Below are 19,992 nucleotides of genomic sequence, written 5' to 3' on the forward strand. Positions count from 1 at the left end.
CGGGTAAGTTATGGCATGTCTTAAAATTACCATAATTTTTAGATCGCATTAGTCGACAGAAAATGACCAAACAAATGACTGAACATGAAGGGTACTATGATGTAGTTTCTAGCCTGATGTGTAACCTAATTGTTTTTTCGCTGATTTTTGCGAAAAACCGTAAAAACTGATTATTACGTAATAATCGATGACGTCATCAAAACTAAAAATTGAATTTATCAAGAATGGTTTATCCAATTGTCTTCAAACTTTCACCAAAGATGTGTCTTTCTAAAGTCGATCATTTGAAAAAAAACTTTTTTTGAAATTTTGATGACGTCAGCAGAAAATAGGATTTTTCATTTTTCACTAATTTCTGCTGACGTCATCAAAATTTCGAAAAATTTTTTTTTCAAATGATCGACTTTGGTGAGATACATCTTTGGTGAAAGTTTGAAGACAATTGGATAAACCATTCTTGAGAAATTCAATTTTTAGTTTTGATGACGTCATCGATTATTTCGTAATAATCAGTTTTTGCGGTTTTTCGCGAAAATCAGCGACAAAACAATTAGGTTACACATCAGGTTAGAAACTACATCATAGTACCCTTCATGTTCAGTCAATTGTTTGGTCATTTTCTGTCGACTAATGCGATCTAAAAATTATGGTAATTTTCAGTTTTTGAGACATGCCATAACTTACCTGAGAGTCAAAGTCTGAGCCAAAATCTAAGTCAAATAAGATAAAAATGGCACAAAATAGCATGGAAAATATGTACAAGACAGAAATATACTTACAAAATATTGTCGGCAAACTATCCCAAAAACAAATAAAAGACTTGACTTGATAACTAGTCAGACGCTATCAAAGTTGCAGTTTTGTCAAAGTCAGACATGACATTTTCTTACTAAAAGGTCGTCTTTTCTCTCACAGCTTTCTTGTGTCTTGTCAAAGAGAAAATTGTGTCAAAAAAAAGGCGTTCAAAGTTTTCTATATAAAAAGGCAATAAAAACACTAATTACTCCGGCAGGAGAGCCATCATACCAAATCACTCCGATGGAGAGCAAATTCAATGACGTTATGCACTTGGGAGTTTTAACCAAAACAAAAAGTCTTATCTTATACTTCTTTCAATACTTACAAACATTTTTTTCAGGTTGAACATGACGGTGTTATGCCTGGATATTTCCGTTTCCTGACGTTAATGGCATTCCATGTTTATTTGCAAGAGAATGTAAGAAATATTATTTTTCTGTTTTTACTGAGGAGTCTGTACTGAACGGACAAAAATTGTGTCAAGATGTCCTCAAAAAGTGTAGTAAATGGGTACTAAAATACCATTTCTCTGAAATGGGGTGGAGGTATGCAAAGAATTATCGAAAAACTCTTTTAGTACTCACATATTTATGTCTGAGATTTGCACTAGATTAATTTCATTACATGTTTTTAATAGTTGGTAATAATTTTTGTTGATTTAATTCTAGGTTGACGTCGCTGTATTAGAAGTTGGATTGGGTGGAACTTACGATTGTACAAATGTCATTAAGTAATTTTATTTGTGTCTAGTCTTCTGATTAGGTGATCGATATTGCCCAATTTAATACCAAAAGACTAGGTTTAAGTCAAAGATAGATATTACTCGATTATCAAACATCCAAAGCCAAAACTATGATCACATCGGCTTAGAAAACCTCACAAAAATGTTTTTTACTTTGTTTCAAAAAGGTACTTCCATGCTGAAGTTTAAATCACATAGGGTCAATATTTTGAAAAAGAAGCTTCTTTCAATAATTTGTGTTACAAAAACTGAAAGTGGAAAAAGGCTGTTATAAAAACTCAATGTTTTGATAAAGATTTTTTCTCTCAGCACACCGATAGTTTGTGGGATCACCAAACTTGAAATTGATCACGCTGCAGTGCTTGGCAAAGAAATTCACCAGATTGCTGCTCACAAAGCTGGCATCATGAAGGTACAAAAAACTTTTGTTCCCAAAAGCAGAATAAATAATTTATTTTCCAATAAAGATTCACGATCTATCGTCAATAATTTAGCTTCGAATAATCTCTTGTGAAAATAGATGAAGATATTTTGGCAGGACGGTTAAGATCAAAGATTCCTCAAAAACAGCACCTACCATTAAAACTCTTATAATATATAAAACATTGCTGTTTTAACACGTAACCCTTAACGGCGCCGTCAGCTTTTGAGGAAACTGTTTGGATTGCCGACTAGTCAGCTCTGACACTTGATATGCTTCCTCCTATTAAGGGAAGCGCGATCTAGTCAAGTAGTTACAGAGATCAGTGACTCAACCGCAGAGACTTGGAGAAACTTCTCTAAAATGGAATAGACCTTTCCTGGTTTGTTTTAGAGACGACTTGAAAATTTTTCCCTTGTAAATTCACTACCAGTCCCCTAAAAAGTAGACTGTGCCATGGTTGAGGTGTTTTGGAATGTAATCGTTAAAATGTATGTAAAAAAGACCCATAATTTTAACTTTCTCTGTTTTCACTAAAATTATATGTAAAATTGTTTATTAAAATTATATCGTCAAATAATAGTTAAATATAATAAATTAATTTATATCTATAAAGTTCATTTCCACAAAATTAGGTTGTATGTAGAAGTCAATGAGAGAATTGGTATAGAAGGTTTCAAATAATACTTTGAAATTTTTTTAGCAATATGTGCACTCAATAAATTAATAATGACGCATAAAAAGCTTAAATAAAGTACTTGACAATTCATCAGCTGAAATTGAAACCAAGTGAAGTTGGCAAAAACTTTAATATCTTCGAAAAATTCGAAAATCTGAAAACAAGGAATAAAAAAATCGTTAAAATGTATGTAAAAAGACCCATAATTTTAACCTTTCCTGTTTTCACAAAAATTATGTGCAAAAGTGTTTATTAAAATTATATCGTAAAATTCGTTAAATAAGTCAAATAATAGTTAAATAAAATAAATTAATTTATATCTATAAAGTTCATTTCCACAAAATTAGGTTGTAAGTAGAAGTGTCAATGAGAGAATTGGTATAGAAGGTTTCAAATAATACTTTGAAAATTTTTTTAACAATATGTGCACTCAATAAATTAATAAAGACGCTTAGAAAGCTTAAATAAAGTACTTGACAATTCATCAGCAGAAATTGAAATCAAGTGAAGTTGGAAAAAACTTAAATATCTTCGAAAAATAATGTGCAAGAGTGTTTATTAAAGTTATATCGTAAAATTCATTAAATTAGTAAAATAATACTCTACTCGTCAATAGATTGCATAAGTTTTTGATACCCCTTTTTTCAGGTGTTTTTACGCTTTTAAACTAAGTCTGTCTCAATATAATTTCACAGGGAGACTAAAAGGCTGTAACTTTTAATAGAATACGAACTAGATAGTGATTGACTTTCAAAACCATTAAAAACAACAAAAAGTGCCCTTGTTCAATTCAGCCAGGGAAGATTTCGGCCGTAATTTTTGACTGTATAAATATATTTTGATTTTTTTTTCACATTTAGGACGGTCTATAAAGATTGAGGAGTTTCTGGTATAAAAATTATAAGCCTTATATCTTCTTCTTCATTGTTTATCTTCATAATATTCCACTCGGGATTATCTTTTTAACGAGCCCAATACCGGTATGTAGTTCGTATTCTATTAAAAGTTATAGACTTTTTTGTCTTCCGCTGCAGATTATTAGGAGACAGACTTTATTATTTCAGCTTCATCATTCACGGCCAAAACGAAAAAACATAAAAAAACAACTCACGTTCTTGTAAAAACCGTTGAATAACTTTTTGAATTTTGAATTTTCTCCTTTTCTTTTAGCCGGATCGACCAGCAATTACCATTGAGCAAGTTAAAGAAGCAGAGGATGTTTTGTTCGAGAAATCAAAGGAAATCAAGGTATGATACTGGGACTAAATTCAGATAAAAAATTTCAAATAATATACAAGCCACGACAGCTGCAGTTAAATTTTTCTCGCTTCGCTCGCTTTAAATGTCTTCTAACTTTCGACGATTTCAAGAGCTTTGATGTCAAAATAGAGAAGTTAAATTAAAAACACTACACGAGATTCTTCAGGCAATGCCGGTAAAAACATGCAGTATTTTTTATTTTTATGTTTTATTTGAGATTTGTTCTTTTATGAATAAAGATATTTTTTTGTTTTGAATTTAAAAAGAATTCGAATGTCAATAATCAAATAGTGTCGTTAATGACATTCGAAAAGATGTAAAAATGAGAGAAGAAAGAGCGGACAAGCAAAGGCATAAATTGAAATTGCTTAATGTAGATGGGGCTTTAATTTTAAAATAAAGGCCGCACTCGAAGTCTTACCTATGCTCTATCAGGCTCTGTGCCGAAAACGAAAGTAACACACGGACAGACAGACAAACAAAATGACATGCAGACTACGGCTATTAATATATAGAAGTTGAAACGATTAAATTTACAAACAATTTCATCAGTTCTAATGCAACACAAACCTTTAGATATTATAAATCTTTAGGTATTATAAGTCTTCAGATATTATAAATCTTAAGCTATTATAAAATAAATGTTGCGAAGCTATTGAACAAAAAAAGTGTAAAAAATACAACAAATGAACAAAGTGTAAAAGAATTCTTTTCAAACCAAGCTACTAACCCTGAATGGTACTGAATTATGTGTATTGCTGGTTGGGCAGGTGGGAGGATTCGGTAGCTGAGAACGTTCTATTATATGTAGTGAGTCATCTTGTTGTTATGACATTCGATCGATTCTGATTTCCATGTTCTGCAAATTCTCTTGTTTGTTAATCCAAGCATTCCATACAATGCCATTTATTTTACTAGGATCTTTATAAGGAATATATTGCCCATTTGGGTAAAACCCTCCACAGCTACTATACCAAAAACCTCCGCTTAAGTCTTGGTATGCTGCACAATTTCCTGACTGAAATTGGTCGTTGTCACGATCAAAAGTCGTAAAACGATTGCCGTTGTAAAGAGCGTTTTGTCCGAAAGTTGGAGCTGTTGCACATTCCAGTCTATAACTGTCCGATTCGGGTCCTACACGAAAGTTTGTGTATGATGCGTGCCCCTTTGCTCCATTAAAATTTTTTGCCCAAATATAAATCTTGTAACCAATACCTCGGTTTGTCATTTCGTGGATAATTTGATTACCAAGCCAGAATTCATTTTCTTCCATTTTACCGAAACCTTGTTTATATTCTTGCCATGTTCGTTGAAAATCGACCGTCCCCCCTGCTTTAGTTCGTTTTTGGAGTAGCGTCCAAGAACCAAAACATCGGACCTTTAAATTATCAAATAAAGTTCATTCTTTTTTATTAACTTATATTCATATACATACAACAAATACTTTGACAAAGTTATAACTGAAAGCTTATGATGCAAATGTCAAATTTAGCCCTATTAGCCCGGGGGATAGAATATACCACGCTGGTGTTCTTTTGTGTATATCTCTGAGGAAAGATTCTGGAGCGAAACTTTCTGACGGACTTTTATTTTAATAAAATCTTATTAAGGATATTAAGGCAAATTTTTAGGGTCGTAGCCTGGTCGTAGGGCGTCCAGATCAGGCTTAATGACTTGATTGTGAAACATGACATAAAACCCAGCTAAAATCGCCTTAATAAAACTCAAAATTTTAAGATGCCGATAATTCCTGGACTATTTATTTAACCATATTCAAACTTTGATACGTGATAGGTATTGACGATGTGAATTAAACAAATTCATAAAAATGAAAAATGATGACGTCATTATTTATTTTAAGCATGGATTTTAACAAAAAAAACTTAATGGAAATACAAAAAACCGGTTATTGTGTTAAAGAAACACCTTCTATCTTTCAGAATCTTCAAACAAAATCTGACTATCTTTAATTGGTTCGACCACATTTTTGTGTAAACCATACATTTGGGCTTTTTTCTGACAGGTGGGAATTTTGTGATAACGTCATAGCTTTTTGATGAATGACGTTAACAAATTATTTTTCTTCCCGGAGGTGCTGTGTCATTATAGAGAACATCTGTACCAATTTTTATGGGCATAGCTCTTCTAGATAAAAGATAATCGAGGGTGGTAGATTTTCCGCCCCAGGCTACACAACTCCAAAAAGCTTGGGGTTGATAGGGTTAAACGTCAGTTTTCTCTCGGAAGGCTTAGAAAAACACCTGTTAAAGACATCGCTTGAAAAGCTTTAAAACTTTCTGTTGCAATATACTGGCTAGTCATTAAAATTGTCTGAGAACACAAGAAGGATGCTTATTAGCCATTACTTGTAGCTGACAAGTAGAGCATTCAACTATATCTCACCTAAAAGTGTGAATTTAACCCCCTGTCAGGTTTTGCTATAAAGGGAATTTCAGCAAAGTGAAAATTTAAGTCTTCGTTTGTAGGACTTGTAAAGTTTCATGTTGTTTGTGTCATTTATAAATCCGTTCAAACTGAATGTATATTTTTAAATGTACCACATTAACCTTACCTTTACCAGTCTTGAAGGCAGTGCTATTTCTCTTGTTACATAAACGTCTCCATGTTGATGATTGTGTTGCCAATCCCAGCAGTCCTTGTATTCTAAGTAACACTGGGCATGTTCCATAGTACCGTTCGAAAATTTCACCTCGTAAAGGTCATTCTTTCGGTAACCGGCTTTGTAGTAATCAGCACAGCTATTCAGATTGACATAAATTGAATAAAACGTTACTCCGGTAACTGAGGATATGGCCATGTTTAACATACGAACTGACCGATCGTAGAATTGACATATGAAACCACCGCTGCCATCAGGTTTGGTTTTGATTAAAAAAGCCATGCATCTTTGGCTGTAAGTGCAAATACTGAAACATCTTTGTTGTCCATGGTGAACATCCACAATGTTAAAAGGTGTTTCTTGTGGAACCTGTTGACCGAAATTGTTGAATGTTTTCCCAGCTATGATTAAATGGATGAAAGTCGCAAAAATGATCACTTTTTGTTGTATCATTTCCATGTTTGTCTTTTAGAGAATAGTATTGGTGTTTTCTAGAAAGTCTTTCGAACAATTTAATGACAAATTTTCACACTTCACACCAAAGAAATGTTTTTTTTATGAGAGTTTCTAAATTTAGGAAAATTTTCATTCTCTGATTTTTTTTTTGCGTTAAATTATTTATATTCTAGGATATACTACTTAAAATTTTCATTATCTGATTTTTTTTTTGCGTTAAATTATTTATAATCTAGGATATACTACTTAAAATTGGGAATAAGCTTTGACAGTTGAATTTAGTCAATTGACTGTTCTGATTTCGGAGTTTGAATGTTACTAAGCTTGACAACCCGCGGTTCTTTCGTAATAGACCTTTCCCAAAACCCACAAAATATTAATTCTGTATTAACTTCTTTTTTTTATTAGCTTTTTTTTTTAAGAATTATGTGAATCCATTTCATCCATGGATATTCTTAACTTTTTGGTCGAAATCATCATATAATATTCTTAACATTATTCTTAAGATTGATTTTTAGATTTTACCAGCCATAGTCTGTAAAACAGAATACTTTCTAATGTGTATGGCATGAAAAACAAAAGAATACAATGTATTAAACAGCTATGTAAAGTACAAAGTAAATGAAATAGAAATTTATCAAAGTAAAAATATATTCATAAAAAAAATTGAAAATTTCATTATTCAGCTATAAAAGATAGCATCTTAAAGGTCAACCAGTATTTTTGGGGCCCTAGAATCAGCATTGACAAAATCGAAAATCGAAAATTCTAAATATGATTAACAGCAAAAAATCTTGGAATTCTTTTCCTACGAGCATGACTTTATAGTTTATAACAAAAGAATTCACATTATACATAAAGATCTTTGCTGAATTTGCAAAAACTGCAAATTCTGTCATGTTTTTGCGAAATACAGGAGAAAAAATAACTTTGAAGCTTAATATTTTCAGTTTCAGTGTTAAAGGGACATAGAAGTAGTAAAATGTAAACATTGCGCAAACCACTTGTCATTAAAGAGAACAAACAATTAAAATCACGTGTCCAAAACAAACTTGTAAAACAATTGAAACAATCAAAATCACCCATATTTGTTTTTATTTTTTATTTTGGCATGTGACTTGATTTTGTATCCCGCTGCATATACGGTACATATACGGTTTGTTTACAAATTTCATCAGTACTTTTATGTCCCTTTTTAAGCTGTTTTTCTAAACTTTTCACAGCATATTCCATACATAAATGGAAATATTTTCAAAAGAAATTGGCTTTCAGAAGCTTAACCCTATTCATACTAGGCTTTTAGGGGCGGTTCAAAACTAGGGGGGCTTTTCCTGTACCACCCCTTAACTTTTGATCTAGTGGGTCGTTTTGGATGAAATTTGGCACACAAGATCCTTGTCACATAAGGTAACTTTTGACAAAATTGTTATAATGACGTCACTCATCATACCCAAAGTGAGCAAAAACTGAAAATTTCCTTTGTTCTTATAAATAGCTATTGTATTCTAACAAAAGTCCAAAATGTTCATTTTTATCCTAAATATTCAATAAATTGCGATTTAAACGATATATTTGACACAAAAAATAAATTTGTATTGGGACAGTGTCAATTTTTGTGACACCTTACTATCAGAAATGTCATCAGCTCAAGGTGTGAAAATTTTTAGGTGTAAATTGTTTTTTATTTTGAAGTTAAATAAAAGTTAGGAATTTAAAGAAAATTTCATGGCAGAGGTTCTATTATTTCAGGAGCTATTACCATTAATTTGACCTCCGAACAGAAACAGCCCCCCTAGTACGAATAGGGTTTAGGGTTTTCTACGTACGGGAATAAAAGGAGCTTATTTTTAGGCACTGTCTTCATGCTGAGTCAGATAAATTAAAGCTACTCTTTTTATGCAACTATATCCTACAAACAAGTGAAAGATCGAAAGTTGTTTCGAGATGTGACCTCACATTCTATTGCTTTTGTAAACAAAAAATAGCAAAGTTGATTTCGAGCAAATTTACAATCGAATGTTTTGACCATAAGATAGAAAACGTTCTATTTATTAATTATAAACACAAAAAACATTCGAAAGAGTATCCGTAAAAATCCCTTTGTTGGAGGAATGTTTTTTTTATTCAATGTATTTTCGTTTTTTCAAAACCTTTTTCTAATCTTATGGATAATGCTTATGGAATGAACGTTTAAGACATGTCTTGAATATCCAAAAAACGTTGAAAAGTTAATTTGATAGTTTGATTATTTTGATTTTGTCCTTAAACTTCGTCTCATCTTATAATTTTACTTGCACTTTTAATAACCTAATTTTTATTTATTTTTAGAACACTAAATAATTACTGATGATGATATTAATATATCGAAACATGTTTAAAAATGAAAATAAACCAGCTGCGCTGGAAGCTCCGGCTTTAGAGATTAAAAGATGTGAAAGATGAGCTTGTTGAGTTAGTTGTGTTCGAACGTTCGAACTACTAATCAGAACAGATCAGAAAGCAAAGCAATAAATCTATTGCAGAGCGAGTATGAGAAATAATCTTAACGAATAAATAAACCAGCTGGAAGTTTAGCTCTTCTAAGTGATTACACATGCACTTTCTTGCTTAAATAACCAAGCCCATCCCCCGCCCACTCATCTTCAACTAAAAAGTTCGAAATTGGAGCTAAAGGAGATAAACATTTAGAAGTCAATATTATTATAGTTTATAACAAAAGAATTCACATTATACATAAAGATCTTTGCTGAATTTGCAAAAACTGCAAATTCTGTCATGTTTTTGCGAAATACAGGAGAAAAAATAACTTTGAAGCTTAATATTTTCAGTTTCAGTGTTAAAGGGACATAGAAGTAGTAAAATGTAAACATTGCGCAAACCACTTGTCATTAAAGAGAACAAACAATTAAAATCACGTGTCCAAAACAAACTTGTAAAACAATTGAAACAATCAAAATCACCCATATTTGTTTTTATTTTTTATTTTGGCATGTGACTTGATTTTGTATCCCGCTGCATATACGGTACATATACGGTTTGTTTACAAATTTCATCAGTACTTTTATGTCCCTTTTTAAGCTGTTTTTCTAAACTTTTCACAGCATATTCCATACATAAATGGAAATATTTTCAAAAGAAATTGGCTTTCAGAAGCTTAACCCTATTCATACTAGGCTTTTAGGGGCGGTTCAAAACTAGGGGGCTTTTCCTGTACCACCCCTTAACTTTTGATCTAGTGGGTCGTTTTGGATGAAATTTGGCACACAAGATCCTTGTCACATAAGGTAACTTTTGACAAAATTGTTATAATGACGTCACTCATCATACCCAAAGTGAGCAAAAACTGAAAATTTCCTTTGTTCTTATAAATAGCTATTGTATTCTAACAAAAGTCCAAAATGTTCATTTTTATCCTAAATATTCAATAAATTGCGATTTAAACGATATATTTGACACAAAAAATAAATTTGTATTGGGACAGTGTCAATTTTTGTGACACCTTACTATCAGAAATGTCATCAGCTCAAGGTGTGAAAATTTTTAGGTGTAAATTGTTTTTTATTTTGAAGTTAAATAAAAGTTAGGAATTTAAAGAAAATTTCATGGCAGAGGTTCTATTATTTCAGGAGCTATTACCATTAATTTGACCTCCGAACAGAAACAGCCCCCCTAGTACGAATAGGGTTTAGGGTTTTCTACGTACGGGAATAAAAGGAGCTTATTTTTAGGCACTGTCTTCATGCTGAGTCAGATAAATTAAAGCTACTCTTTTTATGCAACTATATCCTACAAACAAGTGAAAGATCGAAAGTTGTTTCGAGATGTGACCTCACATTCTATTGCTTTTGTAAACAAAAAATAGCAAAGTTGATTTCGAGCAAATTTACAATCGAATGTTTTGACCATAAGATAGAAAACGTTCTATTTATTAATTATAAACACAAAAAACATTCGAAAGAGTATCCGTAAAAATCCCTTTGTTGGAGGAATTTTTTTTTTATTCAATGTATTTTCGTTTTTTCAAAACCTTTTTCTAATCTTATGGATAATGCTTATGGAATGAACGTTTAAGACATGTCTTGAATATCCAAAAAACGTTGAAAAGTTAATTTGATAGTTTGATTATTTTGATTTTGTCCTTAAACTTCGTCTCATCTTATAATTTTACTTGCACTTTTAATAACCTAATTTTTATTTATTTTTAGAACACTAAATAATTACTGATGATGATATTAATATATCGAAACATGTTTAAAAATGAAAATAAACCAGCTGCGCTGGAAGCTCCGGCTTTAGAGATTAAAAGATGTGAAAGATGAGCTTGTTGAGTTAGTTGTGTTCGAACGTTCGAACTACTAATCAGAACAGATCAGAAAGCAAAGCAATAAATCTATTGCAGAGCGAGTATGAGAAATAATCTTAACGAATAAATAAACCAGCTGGAAGTTTAGCTCTTCTAAGTGATTACACATGCACTTTCTTGCTTAAATAACCAAGCCCATCCCCCGCCCACTCATCTTCAACTAAAAAGTTCGAAATTGGAGCTAAAGGAGATAAACATTTAGAAGTCAATATTTCCAAGTTCTTATAAATTTATTTATTTCTAAACTTGCCAATATCGAAGCAATGATGCGCGGTTGATTTGATTGTCCAGATAAAATTTCGTTAATGGGATAAACTTTCGCGAGGATTTAATTTCACGATTGGGCCTACCCGCGAAATTTAAAAATTTTGCAGGGACTTAATTTCGCGGGTGGCAATATTTTCACGATTTTGTGACTTAACTGTCAAATCGTGCATTTTGGTTGTTGAAATACACATTATTAGCACTTCTTTGATGCCAGTAAACATTCAAAAAGTATTTGTTTGACAAATTTTGAGTTTTGTTTAGAAATATTTCGCGGCTGAGGCCTTTCCAAATTTCCATTGTCATTGAGACTTAATTTCGCGGATGACACCCAAATCCGCGAAATCAGCAAAATTTAATCCCCGCAAAAGTTTATCCCATTAAGCCACGGGTTTTTAGCTAAGCATTATTTTTCCTGCTGGGATAATACTTGGAGAAGAGTAGGATAAACCAAATAAAATGGTTCAATAGTGTGTATGTAATAAATAGTGTTTTTTTATAAGCAAGTGTATGCCTCTTGGTCAGGCTCGTGTATGCTTAAGTTCTCAAAGCATCCAGGCATAGTTTATGCTTATTATATGCTTAAGAATTATGCTTATTATTCACCCCAAACCAAGTTTTTTAATGAAATTTCAGAAATTTTGTAAAAAAATTGTTCAGATTTTGGGAGCAGTAGAATGTAGCTAGCCATGGAATGTCTTATTTTTTACTTGACCTCTACCAAACCAGGTAAAAATGAAACAAAAACAGATAAAAATGACCACTTGAAAAATATTTTAAGCTGACATATATGCTCATGTTATGCTTAGGTTCTGCAAATCTGAGCCTTCATATGCTTATAAGCGTTATGCTTATAAAAAAAAACATGTATTTGGAAAAAACATGTTTCGCGTTTGAAAAATGTTCAAAAGGAACGGTCGCCACAGCCAATGAAATTACGACAAAGTCCAAAAAATATCATTTTCAGTTATAACACTGTGAAAATTTCTCCGATCTTGTTCAAATTTACGCAGGAATTGTGTTTTAGTATCCTTTACTGAATTCTCATAGTGATATGTTTGTAAAAAATCTGTGTCGGGTTTGAAATATCAAAAGGAACGGTCGCCAGCCGCGACGAAATTACGACAAAGTCCAAAAAATATCATTTTCAGCCATAATACTGTGAAAATTTCTCCAATCTTGTTCAAATTTACACAGGAATTGTGTTTTAGTATCCTTTACTGAATTCTCATAGTGATATGTTTGTAAAAAATCTGTGTCGGGTTTGAAAAATCAAAAGGAACGGTCGCCAGCCGCGATGAAGTCCAAAAATGATAATTTTCAGCCATAACACTGTCTGACTGTGAAAATTTCTCCAATCTTGTTAAAATTTACACAGGAACTGTGTTTCAGTATCCTTTTTGTAATTCTCATAGTGATATGTTTGTAAAAAATCTGTGTCGGGTTTGAAAAATCAAAAGGAACGGTCGCCAGCCGATGATGAATACGACAATAACAAAGTCCAAAACAGGATCATTTTCAGCCATACATAACACCACAAAAAATACTGTGTATCACTGGCTGTGTGTTTGATGAAAGTTTCATTGTCAAGTTTGAAAATCCAAAAGTCCCACCACCAATCATATCATCATGAAAAATGACCAAAAGTCCAAAATAGATCATTTTTACAGCATAAAATCATGAGAAACACACGTATTTGAATTCAGTATACAGTAGCAGTACAACGTACAACGCACCATCAAACTTCTCATAAATCATGTCCAACACATCATGAATAAGGATGAAAATGATCAATTTTTCACTGAGATTTGCCAGTATTCACAGCTCACTAGTCCACGACCTTTCGATAGCCATCTTTTTCTAAATACTTTTCGGCCAATCAAATCACAGTATTATCGGAATCAGTGATCCGTTTTTGTTAAATCGGAATATATCATCGGATTAGATAAACAGACAAAAAATGTCTTGACGATTGTCGGAAGAGAGAATTAAAGGCTCCTAGGCCGGAGCAATTAACATTACTTCTGTCAAGTTCGTTCGACTATTGCTATTGACTTATTATTTCTAATCTTCTCGCACTTGTTTTTACTACATCGATCAGCATCATCGTACCTTTCAATCAAAATAAAACCTTTAATTGAGAAGTCGTTAAATCAAAATTGTCATTTTGAAAATTTCTAAATTTTCAGTTTGGACTTTACATCATCGGAAATCTTGAAATATTTTATGAAAATCATAAATTTTACATCCATCTGGTTGTACATTTGGCAAATTCGAGGGAAAACAAAACTATGTTCATAGTCTCTGCCCCTATTACCACTGAGCTTAATTTGATTTTTACTACACCTACGGTTTGGGGGCCCCAAACCTGCGTTTTAACAACCAGGGGTATACTGTAAAACCCTAGTCATATTTCCAAACTATGGTCAAAATTTTTTGTTAAAGAGATGTCGAGAAATCGCACGTTTCGGGGGCTGTTAGAAAAGAGCTACCTATCTACGCGATTGAAAAATATTGTTGAAATTTAAAATTTTGAAAAAGAGCTTTCAGGAAATAAAGTAGAGATGTTAAAGTTTTACATGCAGCAAAAATTTTTGTAAAACCTCTTTTCTCAAATCTACCTCGTAGATCGGGTATTAGCAGATCAAATTTTCTTGATTGGGGAAATTCCCTTTTGTTAATGTTAGAGAAATTTCTTACATTTCTCGGTATTTTTGGAAACTTTCACTCGCGAGTCTCCGGAATTTCTTTTTTTTTTTTCAAATGTTCCCACTACAAAAACATTAATCATGCACACTATTTTATTTTCCAGACATCACTTTATCGAATTCCCAAACTGAAAGATTTTCAGGAAAATATCGAAGGTAAAATGGCAGTTATTTTTATTGTAAATTTTGAAAAATAAAGCTTTCCATTTTCCCTTTTATGTTTTAGAATCATTTTAGTTTGATTTTCTGAGAGTTTCTAGTATTGGCTTATTTTGATTATACCATACAAAGTGAACTGTGGAGCTTAATTTAAAGCATTTAAAAATCAACAACTTATTTTGTGATCAGATTTCGGTATCAAAGGACATCACCAGGAAGTCAATGCTGTCATGGCAATACAACTTGCACGTGTTTGGTGCTACGAAAAACAAGATATATGTAAGCCATAATTTGAATTTCTTACACGCTTTTTTATAAGAACAATTACAGTACATACAACAAACTATTAAAAACAAAACACGACAAGTAAGAACTATTTTAGAACAAAGCTTCACATAGAATAACTGGATTTTAGACATAAAGGGTTAGTTATTGGTTATAAAACAATCTGAGGCTCATAATGCCAAAGAGGTGACAGGAACTGAGTCTCACAAGACTTATTTGTTTTAAAAAGAAGTGTTCGCCTAACCTGTATGAAAGTATGCATTGGTCACACTAACATACTCGTGTCATTAACACTCACCCTTCCTGAAAAGTCTTTCAAAGCAAGTAAATTTGATCATTCTTGTAAGTGTTCTTCATTGTTTTTGACATTCTTCTTTGTCGTCGGTCTAAAGCAGTTCTAAAACTGGTTCAAGAATCATGCTTCACTTTGTCGGTGTTTTGTTTTCTGTTCAGTACAGCAACGATGTCCAGAGAAGGTTGAAGAATTGAGAAGTATAATCACTAAGTCGCCTTATGAAAATGCAGATGACGAGTCACGTCTTGGTGCTTTCAATTTGCCACCATCATTTATACAGGGTAATCTGGATTCATTAATTTTTCTGGTCTTTGTAAATTGATTGATTTTGTTGGTACTCGGATAATAAACGTGCGTTAGGGATGACTGGCTGAAGGTTTAGACGAATGCCTCAGCTTGGAAAAATGTGAGCTATTGTACATAAAACATAAGAAGAAATGTTAAAAAATATGTATAGATACACTCTTTTTTATAATAAGCATACGGGGAAATCGGGTTAGGCTCAGTGTGCTTTAGCTAAATCTTATTTTCAGTCTTAATTTATGCTCAGTTATAATATGCTTAAACTTCGTTCAGTGTCTCGCAAGCTGATCGCAGTATAAACCATCGCGTAGACGGTTCTAATGAGACGACTCCTTAAAGTAACTTTAAGTAATGTATTTTTAACCTTGTGATTTTTCGAAAAATATAATTTATGATTCGCTCTACGAAGTATTGAGCACTTTTTTAATGGTTGTCCAACCAAGATGTTATAACTCTGCTCTATGATATTCTTTAGGTTTGGCAGAAGCAAAATGGTTAGGACGTTGTCAATATTATAGAAAAGATGACAATTTCTCATATTTTTTGGATGGTGCTCACACTAAAAGTAGTGTAGAGGTATGAGATATTCACTGATCACAGAATGTTTTTTCAATGTCCATTTAACGTTATGTGGATAACATGTACGTTAGTTACTGTTTAGTTTAAACGCTGTTAAGAGCTCGTCATCTACCAGCCAGAAGACAGAGAAAGAAGCCTAAAAGTAGAAAAAATGAGATATCAGTAGACGGCTCTAGACAAAATCTTCGAGAATCAATTTGATGATCCTTTTTGATTTCATTTGAACTCTGTTAGTATAATTCTAACGGAAGTTTTTGTTTGAGTCCAGGCTAGTCGTCAAGCTCGATTAGATTGATTAAATCTTCTTTGTTCCTTTTTAGGCTTTCACTTCATGGTACCAGGAAGTTTCTGGAAAATATTGTGAAGGATTGTGAGAATTTTTTAAGATTTTAGATTTTGGGGTTCTGAAGTATCATAAGTTTTGGCTTATTTTGTCAATTCTTCAAGTGTAAAAGACAATGAGAGAAATAATCATTTCAAAATGACCTGCTTTTTGTCAAGGTCTTTTATCTTGTTTTAAAAATTTTTTGTTTTGAAAATATTTGTATCTTGTTGTATCCGCTCTTTAAACTAGACGCATAGCTTTTCACTATATACTCGGTGATTTTTTTCTTTCAGCGAAAATATTTCCAAGATATTGGTATTTTTCATCACTGGTGAAAGAGACTCGGATATCATCCTCAAAAAACTATCTGTAAGTCATATAGTAAAGGTTATACTTAGTTTGTTTTTTATATGTTTTTGAGGTGAATTTTCTTTATTCTACTCGAACTTGTAATTGCATTTTTTTTGCTCAAAAACTTACATGGCTAATAAACTATGGACTTTCCTGACAACTGTTATATTTGAACAAAAGATTTCTTCTTCAGTCAAACTACTCACAATGCTACTATAAAATGTGTCAAATTTAAACATAAGTTCCAGTAATCGACCAAACTTACTCGAACATGGTCACTCATATTTTATTTCAAAAATTAATTTATTGAAGCAAATTCGGATAGTTTGATTCTCGAACTTTTCGAGCAATACTACAGTCTGATTGTTTTTTGTTTCAATTATAGGTCATAGATTTCGAATATGTTGTTTTCTGTCCAACCATATTTGATGAGAAGCTAACGAATGCTAATAGCGGTAAAAAATTCTGTTTTTTATTTTATTTTCGTTTAAAGTCCATTCGCTTTAAGTCTGCAATAATTCTTTGTCTGCTCGCTATTAAAATACCGTTGAAAAGATAGTTTTGAGCACTATATTTAGGGGAAAAATAATCTCAAAAAATCTTTGAAAATGAAAAAGAAAAAATGAAATCTTTATCCGCCAACGTTAAATTTAGGGCGATTTAAAAACCCGATAAGGTAAAAAATGCATCTGAAATTAATACTCTGAAAGCTGTATTAAAAGTTTTAAAAAAATGATTCACTTACTGTACGCTCAAAATTTTCGAATCTTCTTTTAGATTTGACCAATTACAATCGTTCAAGAGATGGTCGTCTTCGAAAATGTTTTGAACTTGAGCAAAAATGGTTGCTTATGAACGTTGAAGGGGAAGAGGAACAGATGGAAACGACCACAGGATTGGTCAATTCGACACAAAAGAACTCTCAAGGGGTTTCCTCATCAAAAACTGGGGTTTTCCCTTCAATAACATCAGCCATGAACTGGATTAAGTATTCTAAAGAACAAAGAGATGAAAAGCCACCAATGAATGACGAGTATAACCCTGATTATCCAATAGAATTGCAACATTCTGATCACGTGCAAGTACTGGTGACTGGTAGTTTACATTTGGTTGGCGGAATTTTGAAGTTTTTAGGTCCAAAATCGTATCAGTGACGGATTAATGTTTCTTTAGAAATTTTTTCATGGTGAAAAACTTTAAGGCGAGGTTTCCCAGGTTTGTTTGACTTTTGAACAACCGGGCCCTGGTGAATATCTTGACTGGAAACGTCTACACCAATCTACACATTTTTTACAAGTAAAAATCTATTAAGAAACATCAAAGTCGTAGTTAGTTTCAGTCTACTAGAACCCCAATTGTACTTTTAGAGGCTATCGACAATGTGTTGTGACTTTATAAACTGTAGCTTTGTTCCATAGTTCAAACACTTTTTTTTAGAAAAGCCAGGTGTAATCTATAACCAACTGATTTCAGTTAGCAGAAACATGACATTAAGATATATTTTTCACATTCATAGATACCTTGTTTGTTTATATTTTGTACGACAACTGTAAATAATAATAATAATATTCAGATCATTTCAAATTCATATATACTGTCGCATAACATTAGAAAGTCCTTAACAATGACTTTCGACTATATAAAGTCACGTCACATGACAGTAGAATATACCTGTAAAGTGTTTCATGTTTCTAAGCAAAACCTCTAAATCTATTCGTCTATTCTTATCTAATAAAGACAATTTATAACTCGAAAATTCCTAACTCGAAAATCGTTAACTCGAAGTTTTCTAACTCGAAGATTCCGGGCCTCGAAAAATAGACCGGTCTGTAAAATACATACCAAGAATGTGACAAATAAGTTCTGTTGGTTTTTTGGTCAAACTCGACATAATTCTTTCCTTTAGCAGGTAATTTCCCGTAGGATAGGCAACTTCCTTGTCGAGAAATCTATTCCAACTGAGTTCAGAAGAGAATCTGCAATTTTGTCACAAACATACAAAACAATAGATGTACAATCAGTAACAAAATACTTGGCACAAAAGGGAAATTCACCGGGGTGTTTTGAAACCACAATAGATTTGTAAGTGCTCTAAAGTAGGTTGGGAGAGGGTAGAGTTTTAACTCTGAGTTTTAACGCTAGACTTAAGACCTTAGGATCTGAGGATCCAAAAGTTCGAAAATGGTCTAGTAGGGGTTGAAATATAGCCTAGAAACCAATAAATCCCTCCCAGATCGAACTAACCGACGAAATCAAGTTGAAGGCCTGAAATTGACATTCTCGAAAAATGGTAAATTAGCCAAAAGTGCCAATATATTATGCACTGATTGTACATGATGATAGTTTTATTACATTATTGATCTTTCTTTTAGGGCTATAAACAAAAATTTTATATAAAGTATTACAAAATGTTGTTTTTACCATAAGAACCTATCCTATCATTCAACAAAGCAGAGGCGATATATTTTGATATCAGGTAGGTAATATAGATTTCTTCAAAACCTAAGTCTAATTTTTCTAAGACATTTTCCTCAGCTCTGGCAAGTCACTTTGGAACGCACGCAAAAATTTCCCTACCATTCGTGACACACTTTTCCACTCAGCTATTCAAGACATTTATTTCTATTTTGCTCGAAGCTCATGCAAAGTCACCAACTTTTACTAGTATAATTCTGGTTTGTAATTTTGCATATTTCTGCTCGAAAACAGTAGGATGAGGCAACGTGTGAGGTACGAAATTCTAAGACTGAAAGTTGTTATGTTTTTGCTTCAGAATATTGGTAAACGTATTTGGTGGTCTTCCTCAGAATTGTGAATTGAATCTTGGGTCAAATTTCATTTTTATCTGAAAGCATATATACTGAAAGCTGATTTCCTCTATTTTTATTTTTAAGCACATCGGAATCACGCCAACTATACTTGTGAATGAGCACTTTTCGATTATGTTAAAGTGTTCTTTTATTTATGGTATTACAGTGGAACTTCCAATCAGCGGACACCATCGGGGAATAGGGTTAGTATCCACTAATAAGAATTGTCCACCTTTAAGAAACTTTTCAACTATGCTTAATTTTGATACAAGGTAATATTAAGGGGTTAAGTATGTCAAATTTTGGTCCGAAGTGTCTTTCTAGAGACACTAGGACATGGAAGAACAAAAGAATGACTATTCAAATGCAACAATTTAGTTTTTATGAATCATAGTAGCCTTGAGCAAATTCAGTGACTGTATAAAGGGAGCCTACCAAAAGTCTTTAAGCAACGTGTTCAATGAAACTTTGAAGTTTTTTACCCTTTAATTACTGTGCGTATTTTTTAAGGTTCGACCTATTTGCAACGGGAAAAAAAGAAGGTTCTATCTATTTGCCGAAAGTATTTTTTGAA

At 32.5% G+C, this 19,992-nt stretch overlaps 2 protein-coding genes across 3 annotated transcripts in view; one reads left to right on the plus strand and one right to left on the minus strand.

The window, feature by feature from the left end:
* Positions 1 to 18,364, plus strand: part of LOC136799658 (folylpolyglutamate synthase, mitochondrial-like) — a 32,668-nt gene extending 14,304 nt beyond the window's left edge. For both annotated transcript variants that reach the window (XM_067056376.1, XM_067056375.1), the window contains 12 exons: positions 1,139 to 1,216; positions 1,467 to 1,528; positions 1,850 to 1,952; positions 3,811 to 3,888; positions 14,416 to 14,467; positions 14,660 to 14,749; positions 15,209 to 15,331; positions 15,829 to 15,929; positions 16,253 to 16,302; positions 16,551 to 16,626; positions 16,994 to 17,063; positions 17,386 to 18,364. In XM_067056376.1, the coding sequence (XP_066912477.1) occupies positions 1,139 to 1,216; positions 1,467 to 1,528; positions 1,850 to 1,952; positions 3,811 to 3,888; positions 14,416 to 14,467; positions 14,660 to 14,749; positions 15,209 to 15,331; positions 15,829 to 15,929; positions 16,253 to 16,302; positions 16,551 to 16,626; positions 16,994 to 17,063; positions 17,386 to 17,762 (1,260 nt within the window). In that variant the 3' untranslated portion in view covers positions 17,763 to 18,364. The remainder of the gene's footprint in view (positions 1 to 1,138; positions 1,217 to 1,466; positions 1,529 to 1,849; positions 1,953 to 3,810; positions 3,889 to 14,415; positions 14,468 to 14,659; positions 14,750 to 15,208; positions 15,332 to 15,828; positions 15,930 to 16,252; positions 16,303 to 16,550; positions 16,627 to 16,993; positions 17,064 to 17,385) is intronic.
* Positions 4,061 to 7,072, minus strand: LOC136799660 (microfibril-associated glycoprotein 4-like). Its single transcript, XM_067056378.1, has 2 exons — positions 6,473 to 7,072; positions 4,061 to 5,278 (listed from the first exon to the last, which is right to left on the minus strand). The coding sequence occupies exons 1-2, from the start codon at positions 6,977 to 6,979 to the stop codon at positions 4,727 to 4,729; spliced, it is 1,059 nt and encodes a 352-aa protein (XP_066912479.1). The 5' UTR covers positions 6,980 to 7,072; the 3' UTR covers positions 4,061 to 4,726.
* Positions 18,365 to 19,992: the final 1,628 nt, after the last annotated feature.

Source organism: Clytia hemisphaerica, unplaced genomic scaffold (assembly GCF_902728285.1).
Source record: "Clytia hemisphaerica strain Z4C2 unplaced genomic scaffold, Clytia hemisphaerica genome assembly, whole genome shotgun sequence".
Lineage (NCBI taxonomy): Eukaryota > Metazoa > Cnidaria > Hydrozoa > Leptothecata > Clytiidae > Clytia > Clytia hemisphaerica.